Raw genomic sequence first — 27,925 nt, forward strand, 5'->3', positions numbered from 1 at the left:
GTCAGCACACCGCTCTCCTGGTCATTATGATGGTACTCTTGACCAAAGACGCTACTATTCGGTCAAGTAGCTCATCAATTGGCATCACGAGGCTGAGTGCACCCCCAAAAAATGGCAACAGCGCATGGCGGCCTGGATGGTCACCCATCCAAGTGTCGACCAAGCCCGACAGTGCTTAAGTGCAGTGATCTCACTGGAACCAGTGTAGCCACTGCGGCAAGGCCATTGCCCAAAATGCACAAATGCATGGAAAAAAAAGGACAAAACTGATCAGATATTGGAGTATGTTTGTGAGAATGGGAGGGGAATTGGTTAGGTTGAAGTTCACAAGTTCGTGTGGCACAGGTAGGTGCAGAAAATAACAAAAAAATATGCAAGTATGAGGGAGGAAATGTGACTAATAAGAATAATTGTACTTATTGGTGGGAAGAATTTTGGGATTTCGATTCTGCACCAGCCATCCGCATGGTCAAGTAGTCACGTGTTGTGCACAGATGAGACTGTCTGTACAGTGTGGCTTGGATATGACAGTGTGTGTGGTTCAGAAGGCCACTCCCTCATTCTTCATGCACCATACTGACTTTGTTGTAAGACATAATTACTACTCCTTTGAGGGGAAGGTATACAAACAAATCTGAGGCACAGCTGTGGGCACCTGCAGGGCATGCTCCTGTGCCTAACTGATTATGGGTGATATAGAGGAAACATTCTTAGGTTTCCAAAACCCCAACCTGCCGGTCTGGTTCAGGTACATCAATAACATCTTCACTATCTGCACTCAGGGCCAAGACACCCTGTCCTCATTCCTTCACAATCTCAACACCTCTCTCCAATCCACTTCATCTGGTCCTCCTCAACTCAATGTATTATCTTCCTTGGCCTTGACCACCTCCTCTCGGATGGCTCTAGTCACGCCTGTGTCCACATTAAACCCACCGTCCACCAGCAGTACCTGCATTTTGATAGCTGTCATACTTTCCACACCAAACAATCCCACCCATAATGTCTGGTCATCCGGGGATGGTGTATCTGCAGTGACAAGAACTGCCTAACCCAGTTTGCTGAAGATCTCACAAAAGGCTTCCCAGACAGGCACTATCCTAAAGACCTAGTCCGCAAATAGATTTCCCATGACCATTATACACCCCCCATCCTCCCACCACTTCCAAGAACTGGCTACAGAGGAGTGCCCTCCTTGTCGCCACACTGGGCTGGAATACCTGAACCACATCCTTCTTCTTGGCTTTGATTAGCTATCACATCCTGACATCATGGTTGTCCTATCAAAGATCCATCCCACTCCTCCTAAAGTGGTGTTCCGTCACCCCTAGTCCATCCTTATACCACTCCAAATCCCAATAACCTGCCACAGGGATCATATTCCTGCGGAAGAAGCACGTACAAGATGTGCCCAATCCACCCACCTGTCACTTCCTATTCCAGTCCTGTTGCAGGCTTATCCATTCCCATCACAGATGGGCCACCTGTTAAAGCAGTCATGTCATATAACAGCTTTGTTGCAGTCATTGCATGCCTTTTTATTTTGGTATGACTACTAACCAGTTGTTCACCACAATGAATGGCCACCACCTACTGTGGTAAAAGAGCAAAGTGGACCACCCTGTGGCACAACATGCAGCCTAACATTAAAAGCTAATTCCAATGGCTGTTTCACAGCCCAGACCATCTGGATCCTTCCTTCCACCACCAGCTTTTCTGAAATGCACAGACAGGACTTATCCTTACAACACAGTCACCAGTCTCAAAATCATCTTGGCCTCAACCTACGGTAACCTACAGTCCCCAAACCCTACACCTAAAAATTTTCAATCTGTTTGTGAAGCCTGACAGACATTTCTTAGAAACGTGACGTGTTTAGTGTAATTAAATAAATAAAAGCTAAAAAGTGAGGAACAAAAGAAGATTGGGCTCTCTGATGGTGTAATATTTAGATATATTCAAAGAAAGCTATGCGAAGGAAGAGAGAGAAGCAAAAAGATATTAAATTTAAGTTGAAAAATAGAGTGAATGATGTAAGAATAGATGTCAGTCATCTCTGGTGCTAGTTGAGGCCAACATTTATTTATTTATTGTGTACATTTAGTTTTCTGTATAGATATTTAAGCAGACTGCTGTTAGATACAGCAGTATATATTGCACATAAAACATGTACATAAAATTAAAAATGCATTAGTACATTTGAAAGTTAAGATCAGTGACAGAAGTCATTACATAACCACTTTTCATGCACCTCAAGCTTTATGGAGGGTTACTGCCAACACAACTACTATCATAATTCATTTCATTGAGATTATAATTAGAATGGTAGAAATCCTAGCTTGTTTTCACATTTGGCTGATTGTTACATATTAATAACTCTAATGTGACACTGTGTCAGAACTACTTCAAAACATTGGTTTATGCTATATTCTTAATTTACAGCATTTGTGAACTTGAAAATCTTCTTGTTTCAGTGCTGCTTATGATACAGTAACTCAGCAGAATGTGGCAATCAAAAAGCTTAGCCGTCCGTTCCAGAATGTGACTCATGCAAAACGTGCTTATCGAGAGTTTAAGCTCATGAAGCTTGTCAATCACAAAAATGTGAGTTATTTTTTGTTTTTGAATATTTGATTTGATGTGATCATCTCTTTAAGTCCTTTTTAAGTGTGAGAAAAATAATGAAACACTGGAAACAGTACCAATTGAACAGTTTACTACACTCACTGGCAAAAACTTGAGAACATAACTCTGCAGAGCTTTTAATGAGTGGTAGTACTGTGTAAAAATATCAGATTGTGTTGTGAACATTTGTACATGTTCTGCAAAGATCGTCTGTGTAGGCTTACCATACATTTTTGAGTCCAGCCCAGGACTTATTTTTGAAATTACTTAAAAGTCTTGATAGGTTATTGAAACATCCAATTTTATTTATTTAGTTTTATTTTTTACTAGTTGTAACTTTCTGAAGAAACAGTTTCTGTACAATGAAGGCTGAACAACCACTTCCAGAAATAGGTCTATCTAAATCGCTTTGAACTTTACTGACTATGTTTCTGTTCCCATTTCCCTTTCGCCTTACACCAACAGAATTACAGTCAGTGTTGACAGCAGTATAACAAACCATCTTTTATTCAAGTTTGTACTTTTTCACACACTAAAAAGGATTTTTTTAGTCAGCAGTCTTCTGACTGGTTTAATGTGACCCACCACCAATTTCTCCACTGTGACAAATCTCTTCACCTCAGAGTAGCAGTTGCAACCTCTGTCCTCAGTTATTTGCGGGATGTATTCCAATATCTGTCTTCCTGTACAGTTTTCACCAACTATAGCTTCCTCTAGTAGCATGGAATTTATCCCTAATATCTTAACAAATGTCCTACTATCCTGTCCCTTCTTTTTGTCAGTGTTTCCCATAGATTCCTTTCCCCATCGAGTCTACAAAGAACCTCCTCTTTCCTTACCTTATCAGATAACCTAATTTTCAACATTCTTCTATAGCATCAATCTCACGTCCTTCGACTTTCTTGTGAACTAGTTTTCCCACAGTCTTTATTTCATTACCATTCAGCACTGTGATTCAAATATACCCCCTCGGAAATTTCTTCCTCAAATTAAGATGTGTGTTTGATGCTAGTAGACTTCTTTTGGCTTATCCACTTGACCAGTGCTAGTCTGTTTTTGATATCCTCCTCGCTCCGTCCACCATGTGTTATTTTATTGCCTAGGTAGCAGAATTCCTTAACTTCATCAACTTTATGATCATCCTTTCTGATGTCAAGTTTCTCACTGTTGTTATTTCTGCTACTTCTCGTTACTTCCCTTTTTCTTTGATTTACTCTCAGCCCATGTTATTAACTCATTAGACTGTTCATTCCATTTAGCAGATCCTATAAATCTTCACTTCCACTGAGGATATCAATGTTATCAGCGAATCTTATCGTTGATATCCTTTCACCTGTAATTTAAATTCCACTCTTGAACATTCTTTTATTTCTGTCATGGCTTTTTTGATGTGTAGACTGAACAGTAAGTGTGAAGGACTACATCCCTGTCTTATGACCTTCTAAATCCTAGTGCTTTGTTTTTTGTGTTCCACTCAAATTGTTCCCTCTTGTCTCTTGCACATATTGTATATTACCTGCCTTTCCATATAAATAACAAGTATTTATCTCAGAATTTCGAACATCTTGCACCATTTGACATTGTCGAACACTTTTTCCAGGGCCACAAATCTTATGAATGTGTCTTGATTTTTCATTAGTCTTACTTCCCTTATCAACTGCAATGTCGGAACTTCCTCTCTCGTGCTTTAACATCCCTGAAGACAAGTGGATCATTGTCTAACAGATCCTCAGTTTTTGTTTCCATTATTCTTTATATTTTTCTTGTTAGCAACTTCGATGCATGAGCTGTTAAGCTAGTTCTGCAGCAATCCTCGATCCTGACAGCTCTTGCAAACTTGGGAATTGTGGGATGGTGCTGTCTAGAAGTCAGATGATGTGTTGCTAGACTCATTCATTCAACACACCAACATGAATAGTCATTTCATTACCACGTAGAAATTCTGATGGAATGGTGTCTGCTTTATTTGATTTTAAGTCTTCCATAGCTCTTTTAAATTCTGATTCTAATACTGGACCCCCTATCTGTTCTATATTGACTCCTGCCTCTTCTATTGCATCATCAGACAGGTCTTCCCCCTCATAGAGGCCTTCATTGTTTTTTCAGCTATTGGCTCTCTCTCTGCCCTTATCAGTGGAATTCCCATTGCACTTTTAATGTTGCAACCTTGATTTTAATTTCACTGAAAGTTGTTTGACTTTTCTATATGCTGAGTCAGGCCATTTTACAATTATTTCTTTTTCTGTATCTTCACAGTTTTCATGGAGCCTTTTCCCCTTAGCTTCCCTGCTCTTTCTATTTATTTCATTCCTAATTGACTTTCATATCTGTATTCCTGAATTTCCTTGAACTTTTTGTACTTTCTTCATTCATAAATTAACTGAAGTATTTCTTCTGTTACCCATGGTTTCTTCATAGTTATCTTTTTTGTACATATGTGTTTGTTTTTTTGCGCCAACTTCTGTGATTGCCCTTTGTAGATGTCCATTCCTCTTCAGCTGAATTTCCTGTTGAGCTATTCCTTATCACAATATCTATAGTATCAGAGAAGGTACTGAGTCAAAAGCAGAGCAATTTTACCTCGCACTTCATCAAGATTTAAAAGTTTAAGTTGAATTCCATTCTTGAGTCGGAAATATCTTGCATGAATCGGAACATGTTTTTCTTCTGTTTGAGCTATCCATTGTTACTCTTAATTAGTTAATGTTTTCCAAAGACCACACATATTATCAAATAAAAACAGTGAAATGACGATAAAAGTAACTGCCCCAGTTTTGCTTCTACAGATGGAAATTTTGGGTCATATAATTTTTTAACCATTTTATTTGAGCATTATGGTTTTTCAGCACTTCCCAGATTACATTTCCCACATTTGCTTACCTGTTGTGTTTAGTCGTTTTCACTTGGGCTTTAATATAATCCTTTCTTTCATGTGCAACAGAAAATTCTTTTGTATATAGTGCAATAAAAACATGTTCACTGTTACTGTCATTTCAAACATTTATATTCCTTTTACAGTAGACACTTGCTTTTTTGTCTACTGCTATATGATGAGACAAAAAATGAATATAGATCAAATGACAAGAAACATGTAGTTGAGTTATTTCACACTTGGAGACAACACAAACACATTCCTCCTGTTGTGTAGCCAAATGACAAACAGTAAGTGAAATGTTGTTGCGTAACTGATAGTCACACCTCTTCATTGACATCAGCACTTGCCCCAATGTTGAGTGAGAGTGGCTTCAAGACAGCATTTAAAAATATGATGTTGGACAAACAGGTCTTCAAAAAAAATGTCCACGGCAGTCATGAAATTCTAAAACTTCTGATGTTTTTCCAGACAACATTAAAAAACAAGGGTTGCTTGGGCTAATCCCAGACATGTGGTAAGTCTATGTTTGTGGGATATTAAATACAAAAAGGAGAAAAAGCCTGTGTTTATAAGGATGTTATCTGTATCATGAAGTTGCTAATCTTCAGGCATAGTTTTCTCACTGTTGAGTCTAGACTGAGACAGATAACAGTGGCGAGTGTCCTTTCAGTTGATTGGCTGAAGTGCGTGGGCAACAGTGGCGAACTGGAGAATGTTTGTATTGAGGTTTCTGATTGAGATTAGGGAAAGAAGTTAGCTACAATTTTCATTAAACAGACTTTAAGTAAATTCTTTATTTGTACCAGCAGTAGTCAGTTTGTGCATTTCATGCTGTGTTATAGCTTGGAGATTGCTTTAATGAATTTAAGTTATTTGGATGAAAGATATTAATTTGTGTTGTAATGAATCTACAGTGGTGCATCATGCATCTACATGCCAACTTTCAGGAGCTGTACAAATATTGAGATACATTTTTGGATTGTGAGTTGTAGTATTAACATAAATTTTAATTTTTTAAAGTCTCTTCTTCTTACTGTGCTTATAAAAAGTAATTTTTGTGCCTACAGTAAATACTTTCTGTTTATCATTTCTGCATGCAGATTATTGGTTTGTTGAATGCATTCACTCCACAAAAGTCATTGGAGGAATTCCAGGATGTATATCTTGTCATGGAACTTATGGATGCCAACTTATGTCAGGTCATCCAGATGGATCTGGATCATGAACGAATGTCTTACCTGTTATATCAGATGTTATGTGGCATCAAGCATCTCCACTCAGCTGGCATCATACACAGGGTTAGTGATGTTTTATTTGCTGCATGTGAAAAGTTCTCTCTCTCTCTCTCTCTCTCTCTCTCTCTCTCTCTCTCTCTCTCTCTGTGTGTGTGTGTGTGTGTGTGTGTGTGTGTGTGTGTGTGTGTGTGTGTGTGTGTGTGTGTCTTCATCACAGCCTATTCTTAATGTGGACACTACACATGTAACTACTGGACCAGTTAATTGATGTACTATTGTGTTAAATCTGGTACATGAATGATGTTCGACAATCTTTTAACTTGCATTTGGCGTATTTTACTAATAAAGATGGATTTCCTAGACATGGGGCATGAGTGGTCTTAATTTATTTCTAGATATCTACTATTTGGTTTTTAGTAGGTGCTTAACTATCACAACTGTGTTATATTATTAAGTTTAAAAAATATCAGTTCATTCTTTATGCTTATATTGAATATGGACGATGACTACTCCTCTCTTTTGATGTTTCTATTTCCCTCCCTTCTTCTTCTAGCACCTCCCCATCTCCCCCTTTCTCTCTTTTGGGAAAATATACCTAAATTATGTCTATAACTAGCAAATATCAAGCAGATAATTTGAAATCAATTGGGAATTTCATTGTAGTGCTCATTCTAACAAATTAGGTAGTGTTAGGTCATACTTCCTGTTTATTTTGAGTTATTAATTCTGTTGGCAATCTTTTAAACTTTGCAGATTTCAGTGTGAGACCATTTGAGTATAACAGTATACAAGGAGTGTAGACAGAGCTGTCATGCTTTTCCATCAAAATTTGTGAGAACAACATCAGTTTTCTCATAAAAATCACGCACAATTCCCCTAAATAGACGTTTGTAAGATAACACCATTTTGGTCTTCTGATATTATGCGTCACTGACCAACATAATTTGTACACAGTTTGAACCACTGATCACATAAACCCTTCCGCTTTGTAGCAGAAAGTTGGCCTATGTTAAATTTTGAAAATGGCCTATCCTTAAATTCCTCAGTAGGTAAATGAAATAATAAATTTTATTTTCAATGTTCTCAGTAGCAGTACTATCCCTTTTTTTATGAATATCTATTCTAAACCTATGTTTCTGTAATACCCATTTTCATTAATTTTTTTGTGTGTAAAAATTATGATTTTACATAGTTACAAATAAACATCTTAAAAAATATATATATATTGAAAGAAAATAAAGCAGAGAAGAAGCAATATGCTTTGTAGTGAACTAGATGATCATTAATTTCAAAATTGTTAGAGGACTGTAATATATAGATGCTCTTGGTCGTTTGTGCTACAGTGCAAACTTCGTGATAATTTTGTTAAGTTTGTGTTCCATAGCCTTTTATTTTGATTTTGTTTGCCTACTTTTTCTTCATCTTAACCATCCCAAAAATCCAAATGTCCATGAAGGCATCATATTCTTCCCACTTTTTGCATGGTTATTGCTCTGTTCTACGTTACTGGCAACATGAATCTGAAATTTGCTGACAGATTAAAACTGTGAGTGAGACTAAGACTTGAAATTGGGACTTATGCCTTTTGCAGGATCATCAACTGAGCTAAGCAAGCAAGACTCACGACCTGCCCCACAGCTTCAATTCTGCCAGTACCTCGTCTCCTACCTTCCGAACTTTGAGTCTCGGTCTGGCATACAGTTTTAAGCTGCCAGGAAATTTCATGTCAGTGCATACTCTGCTACAGAGTGAAAATTTCATTCTGGAAACATGAATCAGTAAAATAATGAATCTGTAAATAAATTACTATTGAGCATGAATAGCAGATGAATATGTTGTCCATAAGGGACAGCATTATGAGGTCTGCAACTGCTGATCAATAAAAATAAAACACTTTCAGTGTCACCACTTGTTTATTTTGCCATTACATGTTTCGATGGTTCACATCACCATTTTCAGGTAGAAAATTGTTCATTTACATGGCTGATCTTGCTGAAGAGTACAGGTGTCTTTTCATAGTCGCAGCCGAAGGGCAGTGTATGTTATTTTACGTCTTTTGCTAATGATGAAAATTGTTGATTTAGAAAAGGCATTGTAGAGGTCAAAAACCATTAATTTCTGACAGTGCATTGTACTTACTTACATAGCTACCTAGTATAATAACTGAGTTGTGCACGTGTCAGTATTCTGGTGCAACCATTTGTGTGCTTAAAAAGGTAAATGTGTTTTTGTACAGACCATTTAATAGTGTATCTCTGTATCCAATGTAAATAAATATATCTGTAACATTTACAACTTTTTTGAAATGTCAGTTGAAATATACAGGGTGTCCCACTCAAACCTCCCTAATTTCAAGGACCCAGGTGAGAAAAACTACAGTTGACATGACAATGAAAAGTGCACCACATTGTTGAGCATCTCAAAGAATTTATATTCCCACATCAGAAGTGCCAAGTATTGTCACCACAGTGCAGCATGGTCGCATGAAGTGAAAATGACGACTCCACAACAGTGCACCCAAGAGTAGTGTGATTTGCAGAAACAAAATTGCCGATTACTGTGCAAAGAAATTATCGTCGTGTGTGTGAATGTGATCCACCTTATGTGAAAACAATTAAGGGATGGTATAGGACATTTCTGGCAACAGGAAGTGTTCTGGAACATTCTGACAGTGCACGTTACAGAGTTTTCAGAAGAGGCAGTGGAGGACATCAGAAAAACATTTCTCAGAAGTCCACATAAATCAATTCGTCAAGCCTCTTGGTAGCTTGATGTACCTCAATCAACATTCTACCATGTAGTTCACCAGCGTCTTCATATGTCTGCTTACAAAGTGCAACATCTGACGCCGAACGACAAACCATGCTGACAAGAATTTGCTGCAGATACGCTGCAGCGTATTGATGTGGGTGCCAGCTTCCTCGAAAGATGTTTCTTCTCAGATGAGGCAAGCTTTCATCTACCAGGAAGGGTTAATAGGCATAATGTTCGGATTCTGGGTTCGCAAAATTTGCACGTTGTCATTGAACATGTTTGTGATAGCCCTAAACTGAGCGTCTGGTGGGGGCTAATGCACGACAGGATTGTTGGACCGTTCTTTGCAGAACAAACAGTGAATGGGTCAATGAACTGGATGTGTTGGATCAGTTTGTGTACCCTAAAATGCAAGACTTGCAACCCAACATCATTTTTCAACAAGATGGAGTTCCACCGCATTTGTCACTGGCTGTTTGCAAGTTCCTGGATAGGAATCCTTGGATCAGATGTGGAGGACCCATTGCCTGGCCACCACGTTCACCTGACATTGTGCCGCTTGATTTCTTCATGTGGGGATTCGTGAAGGACAGTGTGTATGCGACCAAAGTGGATGATATTCCTATGTTGCAACATCGTATCACTAATGTGATTGCAACAATAACAGAGGAAATGTTACAAAGAACTTGGCCGGAAATTGAATATAGACTCGGATGTTCTTTGTGCTACAAATAGTTCACATGTAGAGGTGTATTGATGATAAATAAATAAATTCTTTGAGATGCTCTACATTGTGGTGCATTTTTTATTGTTCTATCTACTATGGTTTTTTTTCCGTGAGTCTTTGAAATTCAGGAGGTTTGAGTGGGAGACACTGTAATGTGCAGTAGAGAAGACATACATCAGGCAACACTATGCAGAACTTCTGCGTCTCTATTGTCCCTGTAAGTGTGATTCACTGTCAGAAATTCAGGTTTTGTAACCCCTAAAGTGCCTTTTCGAAATCAACAATTTTTGTCATTAGCAAAAGATGCAAAATAACCTACACCGCCCTTGGTCTGCGACTGTGGAAAGATGTCTACACTCTTCACCAACACCAGCCATGTAAATAAACAATTCTTCATCTGAAGGTTGATGGTGTGAACCATCGAAACACCCAGTGGCAAAATGAAAATGTGACTGATGCAGAAGCTGTTTTACTTGTATGAATAGCAGACATTATGACTTTCAGATAATACCGTGTTTCCTAGGACTGTGATCGTAATTCAGATGCAATAAGCAGTACTCAAGTATATTCTTTTTTTAATTTCATAGATAATTTTATATTTTCTTGCTTTATATCAAAATTTTAATTGTAACACAAATTTATGATTGAAATAAAGAGAAAGTGACTGGAGATTGAAAGTGTCATAAAACAATTTACTTGCCAAATAACTAACAGACTTCTTATTTTTGCAGGATCTTAAACCAAGCAACATTGTTGTTAAATCAGACTGCACACTTAAAATTTTAGATTTTGGTTTAGCGAGAACAGCGGGGACAACTTTCATGATGACACCATATGTTGTGACACGATACTACAGAGCTCCCGAGGTGAGTCCTGAATGCATTCTCTCTCTCGCTCTCCCCCCCTCCCCTCCCCCCCCCCCCCCCTTCTCCACCCTCCTTGTGTGAATGTGGATGTTGTTGAGTCTACCTCTTCGTAATAATTTTGTACACTTTTGATTATTATAATGATTTTCACAACAGGTAATCCTTGGAATGGGTTACAAGGAGAATGTTGACATCTGGTCTGTTGGCTGCATCATGGGAGAAATGATCCGTGGAGGTGTTCTGTTTCCAGGCACTGATCACATTGACCAGTGGAATAAAATCATAGGTATGATAACCCACTTTAAGATAAGTTAGGCTGGGAAATAAAGATGAAATTATTTCACTTGGTTAAAATATCATTTAATTATTAGAATGTGACAAGAGTAGAGGAGCCTGGAGGGAGCAGCATTGATTGCCATTAATAAACTGTTCCATGTGTCTTGTCACGTTCATAATAGGAACTGCAATGAGTTGAGTTTATTTAGTGTATGGGAGATATCAGATGGGTTTGTCATCTTTCTGTGCTCGTACAATTTGCCTTTATGAGCTCTCTTCTAATTTTGTGTAATTAGGGTTTGGGGGAAGAAAGTTTCATTTTCTATATGTTTCACTCCACATCTTGTAGAAATTTCAGTTGTTGATATTGACAACACTATAGAGCAAGTAGTAGCTCATTTGTCTAATGAGTAAACTAGTATTTTTTTTTTTTTTTTAAGAAACTGTCTTGGATCCCCATTTTAATGGTTAAGTGTGAACATTGAAAATTTAATCATTATGGTCAGAGAGGGATTTGAACAGTACTCAACTTGAATATGACTCCACACTTCAAACACTTGTGCAGTCTCGCTCAGTATTGTGGATTTTGGACTATCAGCATATTTTGTAATGTTTTAACAATTAAACCCATTTGATGTGTTCTTTTTATTGACAGCTAACCCAAATTATGGACAATTAATCCAAATAATATTTTGTGTTTGGTCTGAAATTTGTTTAGGCTTTCATACCAATATTGACTGGTTAAAGCTTATTGGGTGTAGTTCTGAGGAAAATTTTGTTTCTTTTTTAATCCTTCATCTAGTCATTATGGTTCAAATTTATATCAGAACCATCCATACATACTCGAAACAGAAGATAAATCAGATCTTTGACATGATACATAATGGAAAGAGTAAAGGTAGTAACTCACCATATAGTTGAGGTATTAACTTGTTGATGGGCATATAAACAAGACATTGCTACACAAACATTCCTACATTTTTGGGACAATATTCTTCTTCAGAGATAACTACAAAATAAATGTACACATATAAACATACACACAAATACACTTGCATGGATACAGTGTATCAACAGCGCAGCTTGACTAGGGTTAAGGGGTTGTATTGTGCAGAGTCGATGAGGTGAGAAAGTAAGAGGGGAGAGTCAGGGAAGGTTTGAAGGGAAGAGTAGCTGATGGCTGGGAGGGAAAGATAGCAAGCACACAAGAGCCAGTTGTTTGTTACTCAGAAGAATTACCCATCTGTCATCTGTAAGTCATCGTTCATTCTGAAGATATGCCCACAGAGCAAACAATCATTTTTAAACTTTGCTGCTTTTGTTCCAACTTACAGTGCAATGTATTGCCAAATATAAAACTTATCTCCCCATCAACTAAGAAATTCACCAAAATCTCTCTCAATATTCTATTCTTTATCTTCAGATTGAACAGTGATCAGTTGACTGACATAGATTTTAAGCTTTGTAGAACTGAAAGAATCAGCATTCAGGGGTGCCAACAATGTAAGGACCACCTAACTATAACATTCTTTAGAATAAATGTTAGTTATTTGGATTAATCTTTCACTTCCTGTGTAGTGTGTACTGTTATGAAACATTCTGACATGTTTAACAATATACAATAATGGAAATTTCACATTAGGCTGCAGAATGAAAGATTCATTCTGAAAGAAAATACCCCGTTGCCTCTGGTTAAGTCATTTCTCCATGATATACTCTCTTACAGATAGGTGTGCATGAGAGCAACGTGGATAACTGTTGAAGCCTTGAAGGCAGATCATTATTTCTAGCTGTGTAGATGGGCCATGAGCAATTCTTTGGTAACTTGGTTTATAAGAGGCTACAAAAGGCAGAGATCTGGATTTACTTCCCAGTCTGACAAACACCTTTAATCTGTCAGAAAATTTCGCTAAAGTAACAGGGCTTAATTTAGATAGTGACAGAACCACGAGAATAGAAAGGACCCAGGAACAAGATGCGAAGGTATTGTCAAAATGTCCAGTAAAAGATCAAGAGCACTTGAAAGGCAAATTGTTGTTACTCATACACCATCTGTGTTGCCTAATATTCAAACTGAGTGGGAGAGACTGATGTTACATACAGTATCATCTAGTTGAAAAGAAAGAGATGTTGGTGTGTGAGCTTACACAGGGTGAGTCAAGAAAGACTTCACAGCTTTGTAATTATATAGAAATTTAGTGAGTTAACTTATAGAACCGGTAGATGTGTCATTTTGTAGCAGAAAGCCTGAAGTCGGATGCACTATGTGAATCAGCACCCCATTTGACCACCAGGAGTGCCAGTATAGTGCACAGTTAAAATGGTTACCATACTTTCTGTGGTTTGGAGCATGCACACTGTTTTGATTTCATGAACTTTTAATACCACAGATCGATCAAGAATATTGTGATGTGATGGTTCACTATCAGCTATATGGTGCACCAACTCATTTCTGTGTGTAAAATTATTGATGTGATATTTGAATACTGCAACATTTTCTTTGGCATCACCATCAACACCTTCAGTCTCACAGTATCTCATATATACATTTAGCTTAGTTTTGACAAATAATAGGAAGCAAAATAGAGCCAGAACGAAAAAAAAAATGGCGAAGTGGGTACAATGACAGTAAATGAAGGAAGGAATGCTATGCAGTATAAGAGAAGAATGGTACATGAGAAATAGCATTATTGTGGTAACTTCTGTGCAGAAGGGAAACATTGTTTGGACTTGGTTAGCAATGTACTTTGTTTCCATACTTTCTATTCTTTTGCACCTGTAGATCATCTTTTACTTATCTACACCATTTGAAGAAATACTTGCATGAATAATTTGAGCAATTTCTGTTTAATATGTTGTACCCTAAATGCATAAAACAGTTTCTTAACCCTTTGCATTCTTGTAGCTTCAGTTGTTCAGTTGCACAGTTTCCTGCAGGATTTGTAATTTGTATCATATTTCCCACTTTTTTTTAAAAGTGTATCTTAACAGACAAGCAATACAAAGCAGTCTTATCACATATGCACTCATTTGTAGTTATAAATTAAGTTCATGGTAGGCAGAAGTAATACTAAGTACTGCAGTTTCGCTTGTGTAATTTATTGTTGTACATTTTTCTTGTAGAGCAACTGGGCACTCCGTCACAAGACTTCATGAAGAGGTTACAGCCTACAGTGCGAAATTATGTAGAGAATCGACCACGGTATCCCGGTTACTCATTTGATCGGCTGTTTCCTGATGTCTTGTTTCCATCTGATTCATCCGAACACAACAAACTGAAAGGTAATTGTAGGATTACTTCAGTTATCTGGTATTATCTGGTACTCTTATAAAACAACCTACAACATACATACTGTAGGCTAAGGTACTTCCTTATTTAATGCTTTTGAAGAAAGGCTGTTGTTGATAGGGACAACAAAAAGATTTTCGATTTTCACACGTAAAGCTTTCAGCCAATGGTCTTTGTAAACAATAGACGCACATAAGAGCGCAAGCACACACACACACACACACACACACACACACACACACACACACACACCTGCAGTAGTGCGCAAGCTTATGGACTGATGACTTCAGCAGTTTGGTCCGATAAGACCTTGCTACAAATTTACAAATTTAATTTATCTATGTACCACAAACTAGGTATACTTTGATTTCTGTAGTTACTTTGACCACTCATACACCTAAAGTTTTACAGCTCCCTGCTGCCTCTCAGTTGAGTGTTTATTATGTACTGTTTGATGGTAAAGTTCCATCAGTATATACTTAAAGGCGCTATGTAGTGCCCATTTTGTTGTACAACAGTTGGCGAATATCTTATGATTCATAATTCTGTATGAAAAAGTACGTTAAAATCTGGTTGTGCAAAATCCAGTGCTATCATTTAACTGCAAAGCCATTGGTGTTTTCAACTAGATCGTGTCTGGTACTGATTAATTCTCAAAACAGATCACTGATTAAGTTTTTGTTTACCAAGCGGGAAAGCGCCGGTAGACAGGCACAATAAATAAAACACACAAACACACACACACAGAATTTCTAGCTTTCGCACCCGACGGTTGCTTCTTCAGGAAAGAGGGAAGGAGAGGGAAAGATGAAAGGATGTGGGTTTTAAGGGAGAGGGTAAGGAGTCATTCCAATCTCGGGAGCAGAAAGACTTACCTTAGGGGGAAAAAGGAGGCCTGGCGGATATCGAGAAGAGAGGATATACTGAAGGGCAAGTTCCCATCTCTGGAGTTCGGATAGGTTGGTGTTGGTGGGAAGTATCCAGATAACCCGGACGGTGTAACACTGTGCCAAGATGTGCTGGCTGTGCACCAAGGCATGTTTAGCCACAGGGTGATCCTCATTACCAACAAACACTGTGTGCCTGTGTCCATTCATGCGAATGAACAGTTTGTTGCTGGTCATTCCCACATAGAAAGCGTCACAGTGTAGGCAGGTCAGTTGGTAAATCACGTGGGTGCTTTCACACGTGGCTCTCCCTTTGATCGTGTACACCTTCCGGGTTACAGGACTGGAGTAGGTGAAGGTGGAAGGGTGCACAGGACAGGTTTTACACCAGGGGCGGTTACAAGGGTAGTAGCCAGAGGGTAGGGAAGGTGGTTTGGGGATTTCATAGGGATGAACCAAGAGGTTACGAAGGTTAAGTGGACGGCAGAAAGACACTCTTGGTGGAGTGGGGAGGATTTCATGAAGGATGGATCTCATTTCGGGACAAGATTTTAGGAAGTCGTATCCCTGCTGGAGAGCCACATTCAGAGTCTGATCCAGTCCTGGGAAGTATCCTGTCACAAGTGGGGCACTTTTAGGGTTCTTCTGTGAGAGGTTCTGGGTTTGAGGGGATGAGGAAGTGGCTCTGGTTATTTGCTTCTGTACCAGGTCGGGAGGGTAGTTGCGGGATGCGAAAGCTGTTTTCAGGTTGTTGGTGTAATGGTTCAGTGATTCAGGACTGGAGCAGATTCGTTTGCCACGAAGGCCTAGGCTGTAGGGAAGGGACCGTTTGATATGGAATGGGTGACAGCTGTCATAATGGAAGTACTGTTGCTTGTTGGTGGGTTTGATGTGGACGGATGTATGAAGCTGGCCATTGGACAGATGGAGGTCAATGTCAAGGAAAGTGGCATGGGATTTGGAGTAGGATCAGGTGAATCTGATGGAACCAGAGGAGTTGAGGTTAGAGAGGAAATTCAGGAGTTGTTCTTCACTGTGAGTCCAGATCATGAAGATGTCATCAATAAATCTGTACCAAACTTTGGGTTGGCAGGCTTGGGTAACCAAGAAGGCTTCCTCTAAGCAACCCATAAATAGGTTGGCATACGAGGGGGCCATCCTGGTACCCATGGCTGTTCCCTTTAATTGTTGGTATGTCTGGCCTTCAAAAGTGAAGAAGTTGTGGGTCAGGATGAAGCTGGCTAAGGTGATGTGGAAAGAGGTTTTAGGTAGGGTGGCAGGTGATCGGCGTGAAAGGAAGTGCTCCATTGCAGCAAGGCCCTGGACGTGCAGGATATTTGTGTATAGGGAAGTGGCATCAATGGTTACAAGGATGGTTTCCGGGGGTAACAGACTGGGTAAGGATTCCAGGCGTTCGAGAAAGTGGTTGGTGTCTTTGATGAAGAATGGGAGACTGCGTGTAATGGGTTGAAGGTGTTGATCTATGTAGGCAGAGATACGTTCTGTGGGGGCTTGGTAACCAGCTACAATGGGGTGGCCAGGATGTTTGAGTTTGTGAATTTTAGGAAGTAGGTAGAAGGTAGAAGTGCGAGGTGTCGGTGGGGTCAGGAGTTTGATGGAGTCAGGTGAAAGGTTTTGTAGGGGGCCTAAGGTTCTGAGGATTCCTTGAAGCTCCGCCTGGACATCAGGAATGGGATTACCTTGGCAAACTTTGTATGTAGAGTTGTCTGAAAGCTGACGCAGTCCCTCAGCCACATACTCCCGACGATCAAGTACCACGATCGTGGAACCCTTGTCAGCCAGAGCTGAGTGTACACCTGTCCTTTTTCCCCCCTAAGGTAAGTGTTTCCGCTCCCGGGATTGGAATGACTCCTTACCCTCTCCCTTAAAACCCACATCCTTTCGTCTTTCCCTCTCCTTCCCTCTTTCCAGAAGAAGCAACCGTCGGTTGCGAAAGCTAGAAATTCTGTGTGTGTGTGTGTGTGTGTGTGTGTGTTATTTATTGTGCCTGTCTACCGGCGCTTTCCCGCTTGGTAAGTCTTGGAATCTTTGTTTTTAATATATTTTCCCATGTGGAAGTTTCTCTCTCTCTCTCTCTCTCTCTCTATATATATATATATATATATATATATATAAAGAAACTTCCACATGGAAAAAATATATTAAAAACAAAGATTCCAAGACTTACCAAGCGGGAAAGCGCCGGCAGACAGGCACATGAACAAAACACACACACAGAATTGCGAGCTTTCGCAACTGGCAGTTGCTTCGTCAGGAAAGAGGGAAGGAGAGGGGAAAATGAAAGGATGTGGGTTTTAAGGGAGAGGGTAAGGAGTCATTCCAATCCCGGGAGCGGAAAGACTTCCCTTAGGGGAAAAAAAGGACAGGTGTACACTCGCGCGCACACACACACACACACACACACACACACACACACACATATCCATCCGCACATACACAGACACAAGCAGCTGCTTGTTACCCTAGGATTATAGGTACGCAGTCTATCAAATACAATATAAAAGTTTAAGAAACACCTGACAGAAAAGCATTTATGGAACAATTACTGCATATGCAAAGATTATATCATGGAGAATGAAAAAAAGTAAATTGGTGTCAAGTTGTCAGAACACAGAAAGAAAAAAAACATAGTGAACAGATGAAAGAGTATTGGAAGTAAAGAAAAGAACAAACATGTCGTTGATTTGTGAGAAGTCATATGCCACAATGTTTTCTAGACCTTTCAGATGTCAAATATTGGTGACAAACTGTGCAACATAATCCAAGGTCCGAAACCATTGGGAACACATGTCCGAGAGCAGGTTTCAGACAGAGTCAGCAAATGGACGGTGGTACGTGTAAATAGTCCAAGGGTATCCTTTGATGTGTCGCTGGAAGTAATATACTGTTTCATCAACTGCTAGTAGCTCTTGATCATTCCTAACCACTTACATTGCGAATGTGAGAGCTTGAGTGAGAAAAATTGGCATTACTCCTTTGTTGGCCCATCAGGGAGGAAAATGATGATGATGATGATGATGATGATGATGATGATGATGATGATATTGGTTTAAGAATCATGAAAGGTGGATGTATACATGGAGGACAGTTGGAGTCACCAGAAGGTTTTGGATGTATGGTAATTTCAAAACCAGGTCTTAAACTAAAGAAGATTTTAAGAGTTAGGTGTGTAATCTGGCCATAATTTATTTCTTAGGAACTGCAGATTAAAACCACAGAAATTTCAGAAAGGTAGAGAATTGAAGTGGTCGGTGCTGAATAAGTTAAAAAAAAGTTGTTGAGCGTTTCAAAGGGAGCATTAGATAAAGAAGGTTGACTGGCACATGGGAAAGAAATACAGTGAAATACAAATGGTTAGCTTTGAGTGATGAAATGATGGAGGCCACAGACGATCAAATAGGCAAGAAGGCAATGCCCAGTAAAAATCCTTAGATAAAATGTGAGGAATTAGATTTAATTGATGAAAGAGAGAAAAAAAATGCAGGCAGGAGGGAATACAAACATTTATAAAATGCCTAAGCAGGAAAGCACAAAATGCCTCTAGCAGATCTGGCTAGGGACAATTGCAAGGCTGTAAAAGCACCCTTGAGTTGGGAAAAGTGGAGTTAGAGACACCTTTGGAGAAAAGAGAAGCTACCACGTAAATATCAAGAGCTCACTAAACAAAGAAGAGAAAGCTACAAGATGGAATAACATAAGGAAGATGGTACAAGGGGAATGCACTTAACAATCATATTATAGAAATGGAAGAGGAAAGAAAATAAGATGAGAGATAAGATAGTGCAACAAGTGCTGTTGCTTGCAGTGTGTTTGTTACCTGAGACTGCAGTCGTGTGTGTGTGTGTGTGTGTGTGTGTGTGTGTGTGTGTGTGTGTGTGTGTGTGTGTGTGTGGTGATGTTGACAAAGGCCATTGGCTGAAAGCTTGACGTGTGAAAAATCTTTTTGTTGTGCTTATCGGCAACTCTGCATCTCTGCTATATGGTGAGTGGCAACTTTCCTTCTTATAATATTGTTACATTCCATCCTGGATTTTCTATTGTTTGTTAGTGCGACAAGAATTCGACAGAGCATTTACAGGCCTTAGTTGAAACAAAGCTCTTGCAGTAGATGACATTCCCACAGAATTATTGAGGTACTTGGGAAAGCGAGCCATTGTAAACTATTTCCCCTGGTTTTCAAGATACACTGAAGTGCCGAAGAAAATGGTATTGGCATGTGTGTTCAAATACAGAGATATGTAAACACAGAGAATACAATGCTGTGGTCACAATGGCTGTATAAGACAACAAGTGTCTGGTGTAGTTGTTAAATTGGTTACTGCTGCTACAATGGCAGGTTATCAAGATTTAAGTGAGCTTGAACATGGTGTTATAGTTGGCGCACAAGAAATGGGACACAGCACCTCCGAGGTAGCGATGAAGTGGGGATTTTTCCATATGACCATTTCACAAGTGTACCATGATTACCAGAAGTCTGGTAAAAAGGCCTATCAAAACTGACATTGAACTGTTGATGACAAGAAACATGTTGTATGGTCAGATGAGTCTCGTTTAAAATTGTATCAAGCAGATGGACGTTATGGCTATGGAGACAACCTCATGAATCCATGGACCCTGCCTGTCACCAGGGGACTGTTTAATCTGGTGGAAGCTCTGTAATGGTGTGGGGCACATTCAGTAGGAATGATATAGGATCCCCCCCTCCCCCCATATGTCCAGATACAACTCTGACAGATAACACTTATGTAAGCATCCTGTCTGATCACCTGTGTCCATCCATGTCCATCTTGCTTTCTGATGGACTTGGGCAATTCCAGTAGGACAATGTGATGCCCCACACATCCAGAAGAGTTACAGAGTGTTCTGAGTTGAACACTTCCACTTTCCATCAAACTCCCCGGACATGAACATTATTGCTCATATGTGGGATGTCTTTCAACGTGCTGTTCAGAAGATATCTCCACCGCCTCGTATTTATGGACAGCCCCGCAGGATTCATGGTATCATTTCCCTCCCACACTACTTCAGATACTAATTGAGTCCATGCGATGTCATGTTGTGGCACTTCTGCGTGCTTGCGTGACTGTACATGGTATTAGGGAGGTGTTCTAGTTCCTTTGGCTCTTCAGTATATGATGCCTTGGGAAATCCACAGCTCGCATGACAGATTTACTGGCTGTTTGCCACCACTTCCGCTGCAAGACAGCTGTGCACACTTTCCCCGAGTGTTTCGTGTACAATGTCTGTGCTAGTCCGGAGCTTCACCTGCCTGTATGTAACTGGGCCCAGTCCCCACGACAATAATAATATGCATGTGCCACTTATACTGTGTGATTGAGTGTACAGATGTTTTCTTTTGAATTTTTTGTTAAATTTCTGTTTACTGTGGTATACACAAAGAATCAACAATGCCTCTTGTATTGAACTGTGCAAAAACAGAATCTTAGGTGGAATGTTGGCTTGCATTAATACAAAATTTCCTGTTGTGCTCTTTCCCAATGACTCAACGATACATAGATTAGTGAAGAAATTTCAAGAAATTGGATCCATGTTAGACAAATGTAGGTGTAGAGAACCTAGTGATTTAATTGAAAGTAATTAGACAAGGTAGGAGAGGCCTCAGAAATAAGTTTAGCACTTCAGACTAGCGTTGTGCCAGTACCGTCTGCTCACAGAGCTGCACACAAACTCAAACTGAAACTACACAAAATAATGAAATAATGGTAGTGCATCAGCTGACTAGCTCAGATACTGTTGCTCGACTTTGTAACTGGCTGTGTGTGTGTGTGTGTGTGTGTGTGTGTGTGTGTGTGTGTGATGAAGCATGTTGGCATTTGTGGGGGAATGTAAATTCGCAGAACCATTTCATCCATTACATCAAGAGCCTCTGCATGGTGTGAAAACAGAACTGTACAATTAGTGCAAGACAAATCAATGAATCTATCTTTTCCCATGAAACAATAACTTCTGATAGGTATGTGAACAATATGCACTCCATTCTTTTTTTGTAAGGGAACTAACACCTAATGAAAAGACCTGTGGTTATTTTATGCAGGACCACACAGTACCAATGTTTCTGTGTGATGAAAGTGTTTTTGATGATGGATAATTGACTGACCTTTGTTCTCCAGATCTAAATCCATTTGATATTCAATGTTCCATACCTCAGTCACTAAAAATGGAGCCCTAATTGGACATGTTGTCTGTCTGTCTGTCCAGCTGTTCAAAACCATTTTTCTCAGGAATGGATAGATGTATCAAATCGAAATTTATATCCCATTCATATGCCCATGGTCCCAAGGCTGTCTAATAGACATTTCCGTCCAAGCCAATGCAATCAAAAGATACAACCATTTATGTCATATATTTTAATACTCATAGACCCAATCATTGACCTAGAATCATGATATTTGGCAAGAAGCAAGGTTTCACAGCAAAAGTAGAGGAAGATATCAGAAAATTGTTAATTTGTAATTATATAACATGAAAAAAATATTTCTTGTGTCATTTGTTAGCAGACATCAGATTTGAAATTAAAATATTCTCAAAAGTCTTGGAATCCCTGAGACCAATAATTTGCTAACATCAGTGCTGATTACAGGCAAAAATCATAAAGATTCTCAGTGCATGAATTCTGCACACACCTGGTCAATTTTTATCTTTGGGTAATGCTAAAAGCTAAGCATCAACTAAACTCTTAGTTAAGACAATATAAAATTGTCACGAAGAACCCACAGTTGGATCAGTTAAAATGATTAAAAGATAATATCAATGCAAACAATCCATTTACACTTGAAGAGCTAGAATACGGGGTTTGACTTACCATTTCCCAAATTTCGCCAGCTTAAATTCATCATGTGATTAACAATGTGTTCAGAAGTTGTGAGACAGCTCTTGAAACAGGAGGACATCATTGTGAGCTCCTGCTTCAAATTAAAATGGGCTTAATTTAATCAAATTGCATCATTGTTAATGCTCAAGTCAGAGTAAGTGCATGCAGCTGTTTTTCTGCAGATACAGGGGCAACAGCTGGTAAACCTGCTGTGAGAGTTGTTGGCTTGCCCCAGCTGTCATACATGGAACACCATGTATATGAAGGAAGTGAAATACCTTCAGACATAGGTATGAGTGTAATAATCCTTTTTCCAAGGAAGGCAGGAGATGAAAGATGTGAATATCACCAAACCATAAGTCTGATAATACACAACTGCAAAATACTGGCAAGAATTATTTACTGAAGAATGAAAAAAGTGGTAGAAGTCTATCTAGTTGAAGATTACTGTGGCTTATAGAGAGATGTAGGAATACGCAAGGCAATATTGATCCTACAACCTTTTTTAGGTTGAAGAGAGGCAAACATACATTTATAGCACTTGTAAACTTGGAGAAAGCTTTCAAAAAATGATGACTGGAATACATTCTGTGGAATTCTGAAGGTAGCAGGATGCAGTAGATTATCTAAAACTAATACAAAGCCACTCTGCAGTTATTGGCGTTTAAGGACATGAAAGGGAAGAAGTGGTTGGCAAGGAAGCGAGACATAGGTGTTCAGTCCATATACTGGGCAAGTCACGAAGAAAACCAAAGAGAAATTTGCAAACGAGTAAAAGTTCAGAGTGAATAAATAAAGTCTTCAATGGTTGCTGATTACATTGTAATTTCGCTAGAGGTGGCATGGAAGTGCAGTCAACTGGAATGGATGCATCTTGGCAAGAAGGTTTAAGATAAACATCAACAGGAGTAAAACATGTTTAATAGAATTCAGTTGAATTAAGTCAGTTGATACTGAGGGAATTAGATTAAGAAAGGAGACTCAAAAAAATACTATACGAGCTTTGCTAATTGGGTACCAAAATAAGTTATGGTGGTCAAAGTAGAGAGAATTATAAAATATGTGGAGTACAGTGTTGTACAAAAGTGTAAAGCGGAGGGTGAAAATTGTGGGGACCACAACTCAAATTTAGTAAGCATGTTTTGAATGTATGTAGATTGCTGTAGTTGTGTGAAGATGAAGAGACTTGTCAAGCATAAATTAACATGGAGAGCTGCATGACACCTGTCTTTAGACTGGAGATTTTAACATTATTTACATCTGCATCTGCATCTACATCCACATAATAATAATTTGTTGTTGTTGCACAAAATATTCTGGCATAGGCCATATATTTAATTGAAATAAAAACAGAAATTGTAGTATCAGCCTATAGTCAGATGAGAGGGGGGGGGGGGGGGGGGGGTAAACAGGCATCCTTAACTTTTAGGACACAAGGAAAAAATCAAATGCCATAATTTTTCTCAGTGATTTTGAATTAGTAACACTTTATCAGGGGCAAACAAGGAAGGCCAGACAGCTTGTTTCATCACTTTCTGAATGAGTAAGCTGTTGGGTAGTATGATGGTTAAAAATAGTATGTATTTTTGTGTTCTATTCGTGACTACTCTCTATTCTGTTTATCACACTTATGTACCTCTGTCGAATAAGAGTAAGAATACTGTAGAAACAGAAAATGTAGTGGGACATGTTGCGTAAGCTAGTGTATCTTCAGAGCTTCGGGTGAAGTTACTTTGCCTTAATACAGTAATATCCAGTATGCCAGGACATTGGACCATGGAATATTTCATCTATTGATTAGTGTGGCCATTTTAATCAACATGTACAGAAATTATTGATTTTTTTTTTCAGATAACAAATGAACAATCTTTATGAAAGCTGTATTGGTGTAAATACTTGTTAATCCAGATGTATTGCATTATATATAAGTAGCAGCTTCAATAGAAATGAGTTATTTATTTTTTACATTTCCCATTAATGTTCACTGTTCTTTCTCGCGTAGGCATTATAGTGATTTTGCAGTCACCTTAAAGCTGGCTCTGCTTTCGCAACAAATGTCCTCAATGTCAGTGTGGTATGAAACTGTATTTGTCCTCCTGTTTGTTTCTTCCAGCTCTTTCATTTCTTAGTGGGAGGAAGAAACCTGCAATTCTAGCTGTAGGTATACTGACATCCTCAATTTTTTTTTTACCTGCTTACCACTAGCTTAATAAGTGTTTTTCTCATATTAACATAGCCTAACATATGAACAGTGCAATTTGATGCCCTATTTATTCATTGTTTTTATCTTCGTATTTTCTGTTTAATTGCAGCAAGTCAAGCTCGGGATTTGCTGTCAGGCATGCTTGTAATTGACCCTGAAAAGCGGATATCAGTTGATGAAGCTCTTTTACACCCATATATCAATGTGTGGTATGATGAAGGAGAAGTAAATGCTGTAAGTATTGAATACTTACTATCATGAATATATAAGTGCAGTCCTGTGTCACATATTTAATGAGTCCCCCTTTTATTAAAATATGAATATGTGAAATCGTTTTCAAGAAAAAGCAAAAAACTGACGTAAAAAAAATACTGTCCAGGCTTCTTTTTGATTACCTGAACAGCCACAACATTCTCAACAAATGTCAGTTTAGTTTCTGGCAAGGCCTTTTAATAGATGACGCTATTTTGTCCTTCACCAATAAAATTGTGCAATCTTGTAACAACCACTTGGCAGAGGTTGGTATCCTATGTGACCTGATAAATAAAACAAATCTGCGAGTTAAATGGAATAATTGGAATAGGGATTAAGTCTCATGTAACAGATAGGAAGCAAGGTGGAACAATTACAGATTGTAATTGTGTTCCAGCTTCATTTAGTGGGGCTATGAAGGTCAATGCTGGGTTCCATGCTGTTTCTTATACACTGAAACCATTTAAGCCAACCACTTGAATTTTTTTGAGAAAGTGGTTGTCTGGAGAGTATGGTCTTCTTAAATGGTGATCAAGGTAAACTGTGATGCTGGACGTAATCATTCAAACACAGTTAATGATAACAACTGATACATTGAAAAACATGTTCTTATAATCTTTTAATAACTGTAATGACAATACAGCATGTATCTAATTATCATCTGCACACATTTTTCATACATTTGTTTACAGTTAAAGTATCCTATTCCTTTTCCACCTCTTATAGTAAGTAAATCAGTTTTTGGTTGGAAAGCTCAGACGCAAGGGACTTGTGTGTAGCAATACCCCCTAAGGCATAGCCTAATGGGATTGCCTCTACAGGAATTGTGTCATCTTCACTGCACTGGTTTGGTTGTCACTACACTGAGGATCTGGGTTCATTTCTGTGATGACATGTTACCAATTATCACCACAATTGAAGCAGTCAATTTCTCCGTTCACTGTAGAAATGTACAGTTAAGTTTTGGCGGCTTTGCACATGTGATTGAGGATGTTTATTGATTCATCACTACTTTCTACAGTGTCCATGTCTTGTGAAGCTTGAAAACCAGAATTAATGAACCATTTTCTAATTGCCATTTTCCACTCCATAGCACTCACGTTTAATCCAGCTGACATCACCTAAGGCCACAGACTTAGGTAGGTTATGCACAGATGTGGCATTTTTGATTTTTGCAACTAGGAATGCAGAAGCTTCTGTCAATAATGTAATTCAAAAGACCAAATTAGTCTTTGGTTAAGAGGCTGAACACACAATGTTGTATGGGCAGGAAAAAAAATGTTTCCACATTTGATAATTTTTTGCTGCAGTGACACGATGCATTATCATGAAAATTATTTTTTTTATGTTTATGAATGTTCATTGTTGAATTTACATTCTTCAATCAAGAATGAAAAATGTCACCCAGCATTCGTGCATTTCTAGCCAAGAGACAGCAAGCACCATGGATGATTTCTTCCTTTTCACTGCAGAGGTTAGCACAAAGACGGATCGTTAACATTTGTTTCGCCATTTTGCCTCCTTAGCACTGATCACCCTTAACAGTTAGTGTTTTGTCTGGAATAGCTTTAAAAAAATTGACCAGTTTCATCCATGTCATAAATGTAACTATCTCAATAGCAACTTGTAATTATAGTAAATCTCAACTTCCAATTAGAACATCGTCAAATGGTTGACTCCATCTTTTCTTTGAATTTTTGTTGTTGTTACGTTCACATTCTTAACATACACTTTGCAATTTGTGATTGTATTCTGGATTTGACTTTTTCCACAGGTCAACTCACTCACTAACTGATGCTGAGATATTCCTTTTTCACTCTATCTAGTGACAGAAATTTTGCTGTTCTAGTGAAAGAACAAGATCTCTTTTATTTGAGGTAGCCATAACTGTTCACTATTGCTATTAGAAGTACAAATAACAATGAAATTTTAGATTTTTTTGTCACATTGTCAATGAGAAACCTTACAGTGATACACTATTGTAAATCTCCGTTCTATGATTATTTGTGTTTGCATTAAAGGGAGGGCGTTGTCAGTTAAAGAGTGGTCTTTGATCCAGAAAAGTAATGGTCATCTTAAAGGGGATAAAGATGCATTGATCTTATGGTAGTTTATTTTAGTTCCTTAAAAATATGGTTGTTTAGAAAGGTGGTCGGCTTAAAGGAGTGGTCTTCTTGAGAAGTTCCACTGTATTTATAAATTTCCTCCCACTCTGTTACACTACAGTGGGTAATTTCATCTTCTTTGCAGATAATTCTTCTCTTCCAGTCGATAAAAAACAGCAGAAAACCTATAAACATCTTCCTCAACTGGTTTAGCTGCAGTGGAGTCACTCTGAATGTCAAATAACTCCCAATGTCCAATTGCATGTCATACAGAAAGAACACAAGGAAATAAATATAAAATGTAAAGAATAAGAAATCCATCAGGTGGACTCTGCTAGGTTCTTGGGTTTGTGCATTGGTAGCAAATTGAATTGATCCTGCCATGTCCCAGATCTAGCAAGAAGACATTATTCTGCAAACTTTGGCTTCTGTGCAGTTGCATCACTTGTACTTAAGGAATCTATCAGAGAGCTTACTTTCAATATTTCAATATATTGTTGTCTTACAGCATCACCTTTTAGAGGAAGCCATTGGCAATTTCTTTTTTCCTCAGAAAAAAGTTACATGCATTATGAATTGTGTTCATCTGATGATACATTCTTGAACCTGTTCTGTGAACTACAGACTTTTACATTAAAATTTCATACACCTTTTCCCTTGAGTGTTTCATAAATAAAACCTTCTCACTTTTCATATCATGGCCACAGTACAAGACCAAAATTAATTCTAGTCATTTAATGAACTTTTTAACATAAGTGAACAAGCAAATATGTAGTTCTTTTCTGTAACTGGTTTGTCCCATTAGTGTAAGCATTAATATAAATAATGTTTTGTCAGAGAAGATGATATATTGATTTTCAAATATTGAGATATGCATAAATGCCGGCCACGGTGGTCTAGCAGTTACGGCGCTCAGTCCGGAACCGCGTGACTGCTACAGTTGCAGGTTCAAATCCTGCCTCGGGCATGGATGTGTGT

The 27,925-nt window shown here is 38.6% G+C and overlaps 1 protein-coding gene across 25 annotated transcripts in view; it reads left to right on the forward strand.

Annotated features, from left to right (window-relative positions):
• LOC126336637 (stress-activated protein kinase JNK) overlaps positions 1-27,925 on the forward strand; it is an 886,954-nt gene that overhangs the window by 829,256 nt on the left and 29,773 nt on the right. For all 25 annotated transcript variants that reach the window (XM_050000550.1, XM_050000554.1, XM_050000557.1 and 22 more), the window contains 6 exons: positions 2,475-2,604; positions 6,601-6,798; positions 10,948-11,082; positions 11,239-11,368; positions 14,482-14,640; positions 24,700-24,824. In XM_050000550.1, coding sequence (XP_049856507.1) covers positions 2,475-2,604; positions 6,601-6,798; positions 10,948-11,082; positions 11,239-11,368; positions 14,482-14,640; positions 24,700-24,824 — 877 coding nt within the window. The remainder of the gene's footprint in view (positions 1-2,474; positions 2,605-6,600; positions 6,799-10,947; positions 11,083-11,238; positions 11,369-14,481; positions 14,641-24,699; positions 24,825-27,925) is intronic.

This window comes from Schistocerca gregaria, chromosome 2 (assembly GCF_023897955.1).
Source record: "Schistocerca gregaria isolate iqSchGreg1 chromosome 2, iqSchGreg1.2, whole genome shotgun sequence".
Lineage (NCBI taxonomy): Eukaryota > Metazoa > Arthropoda > Insecta > Orthoptera > Acrididae > Schistocerca > Schistocerca gregaria.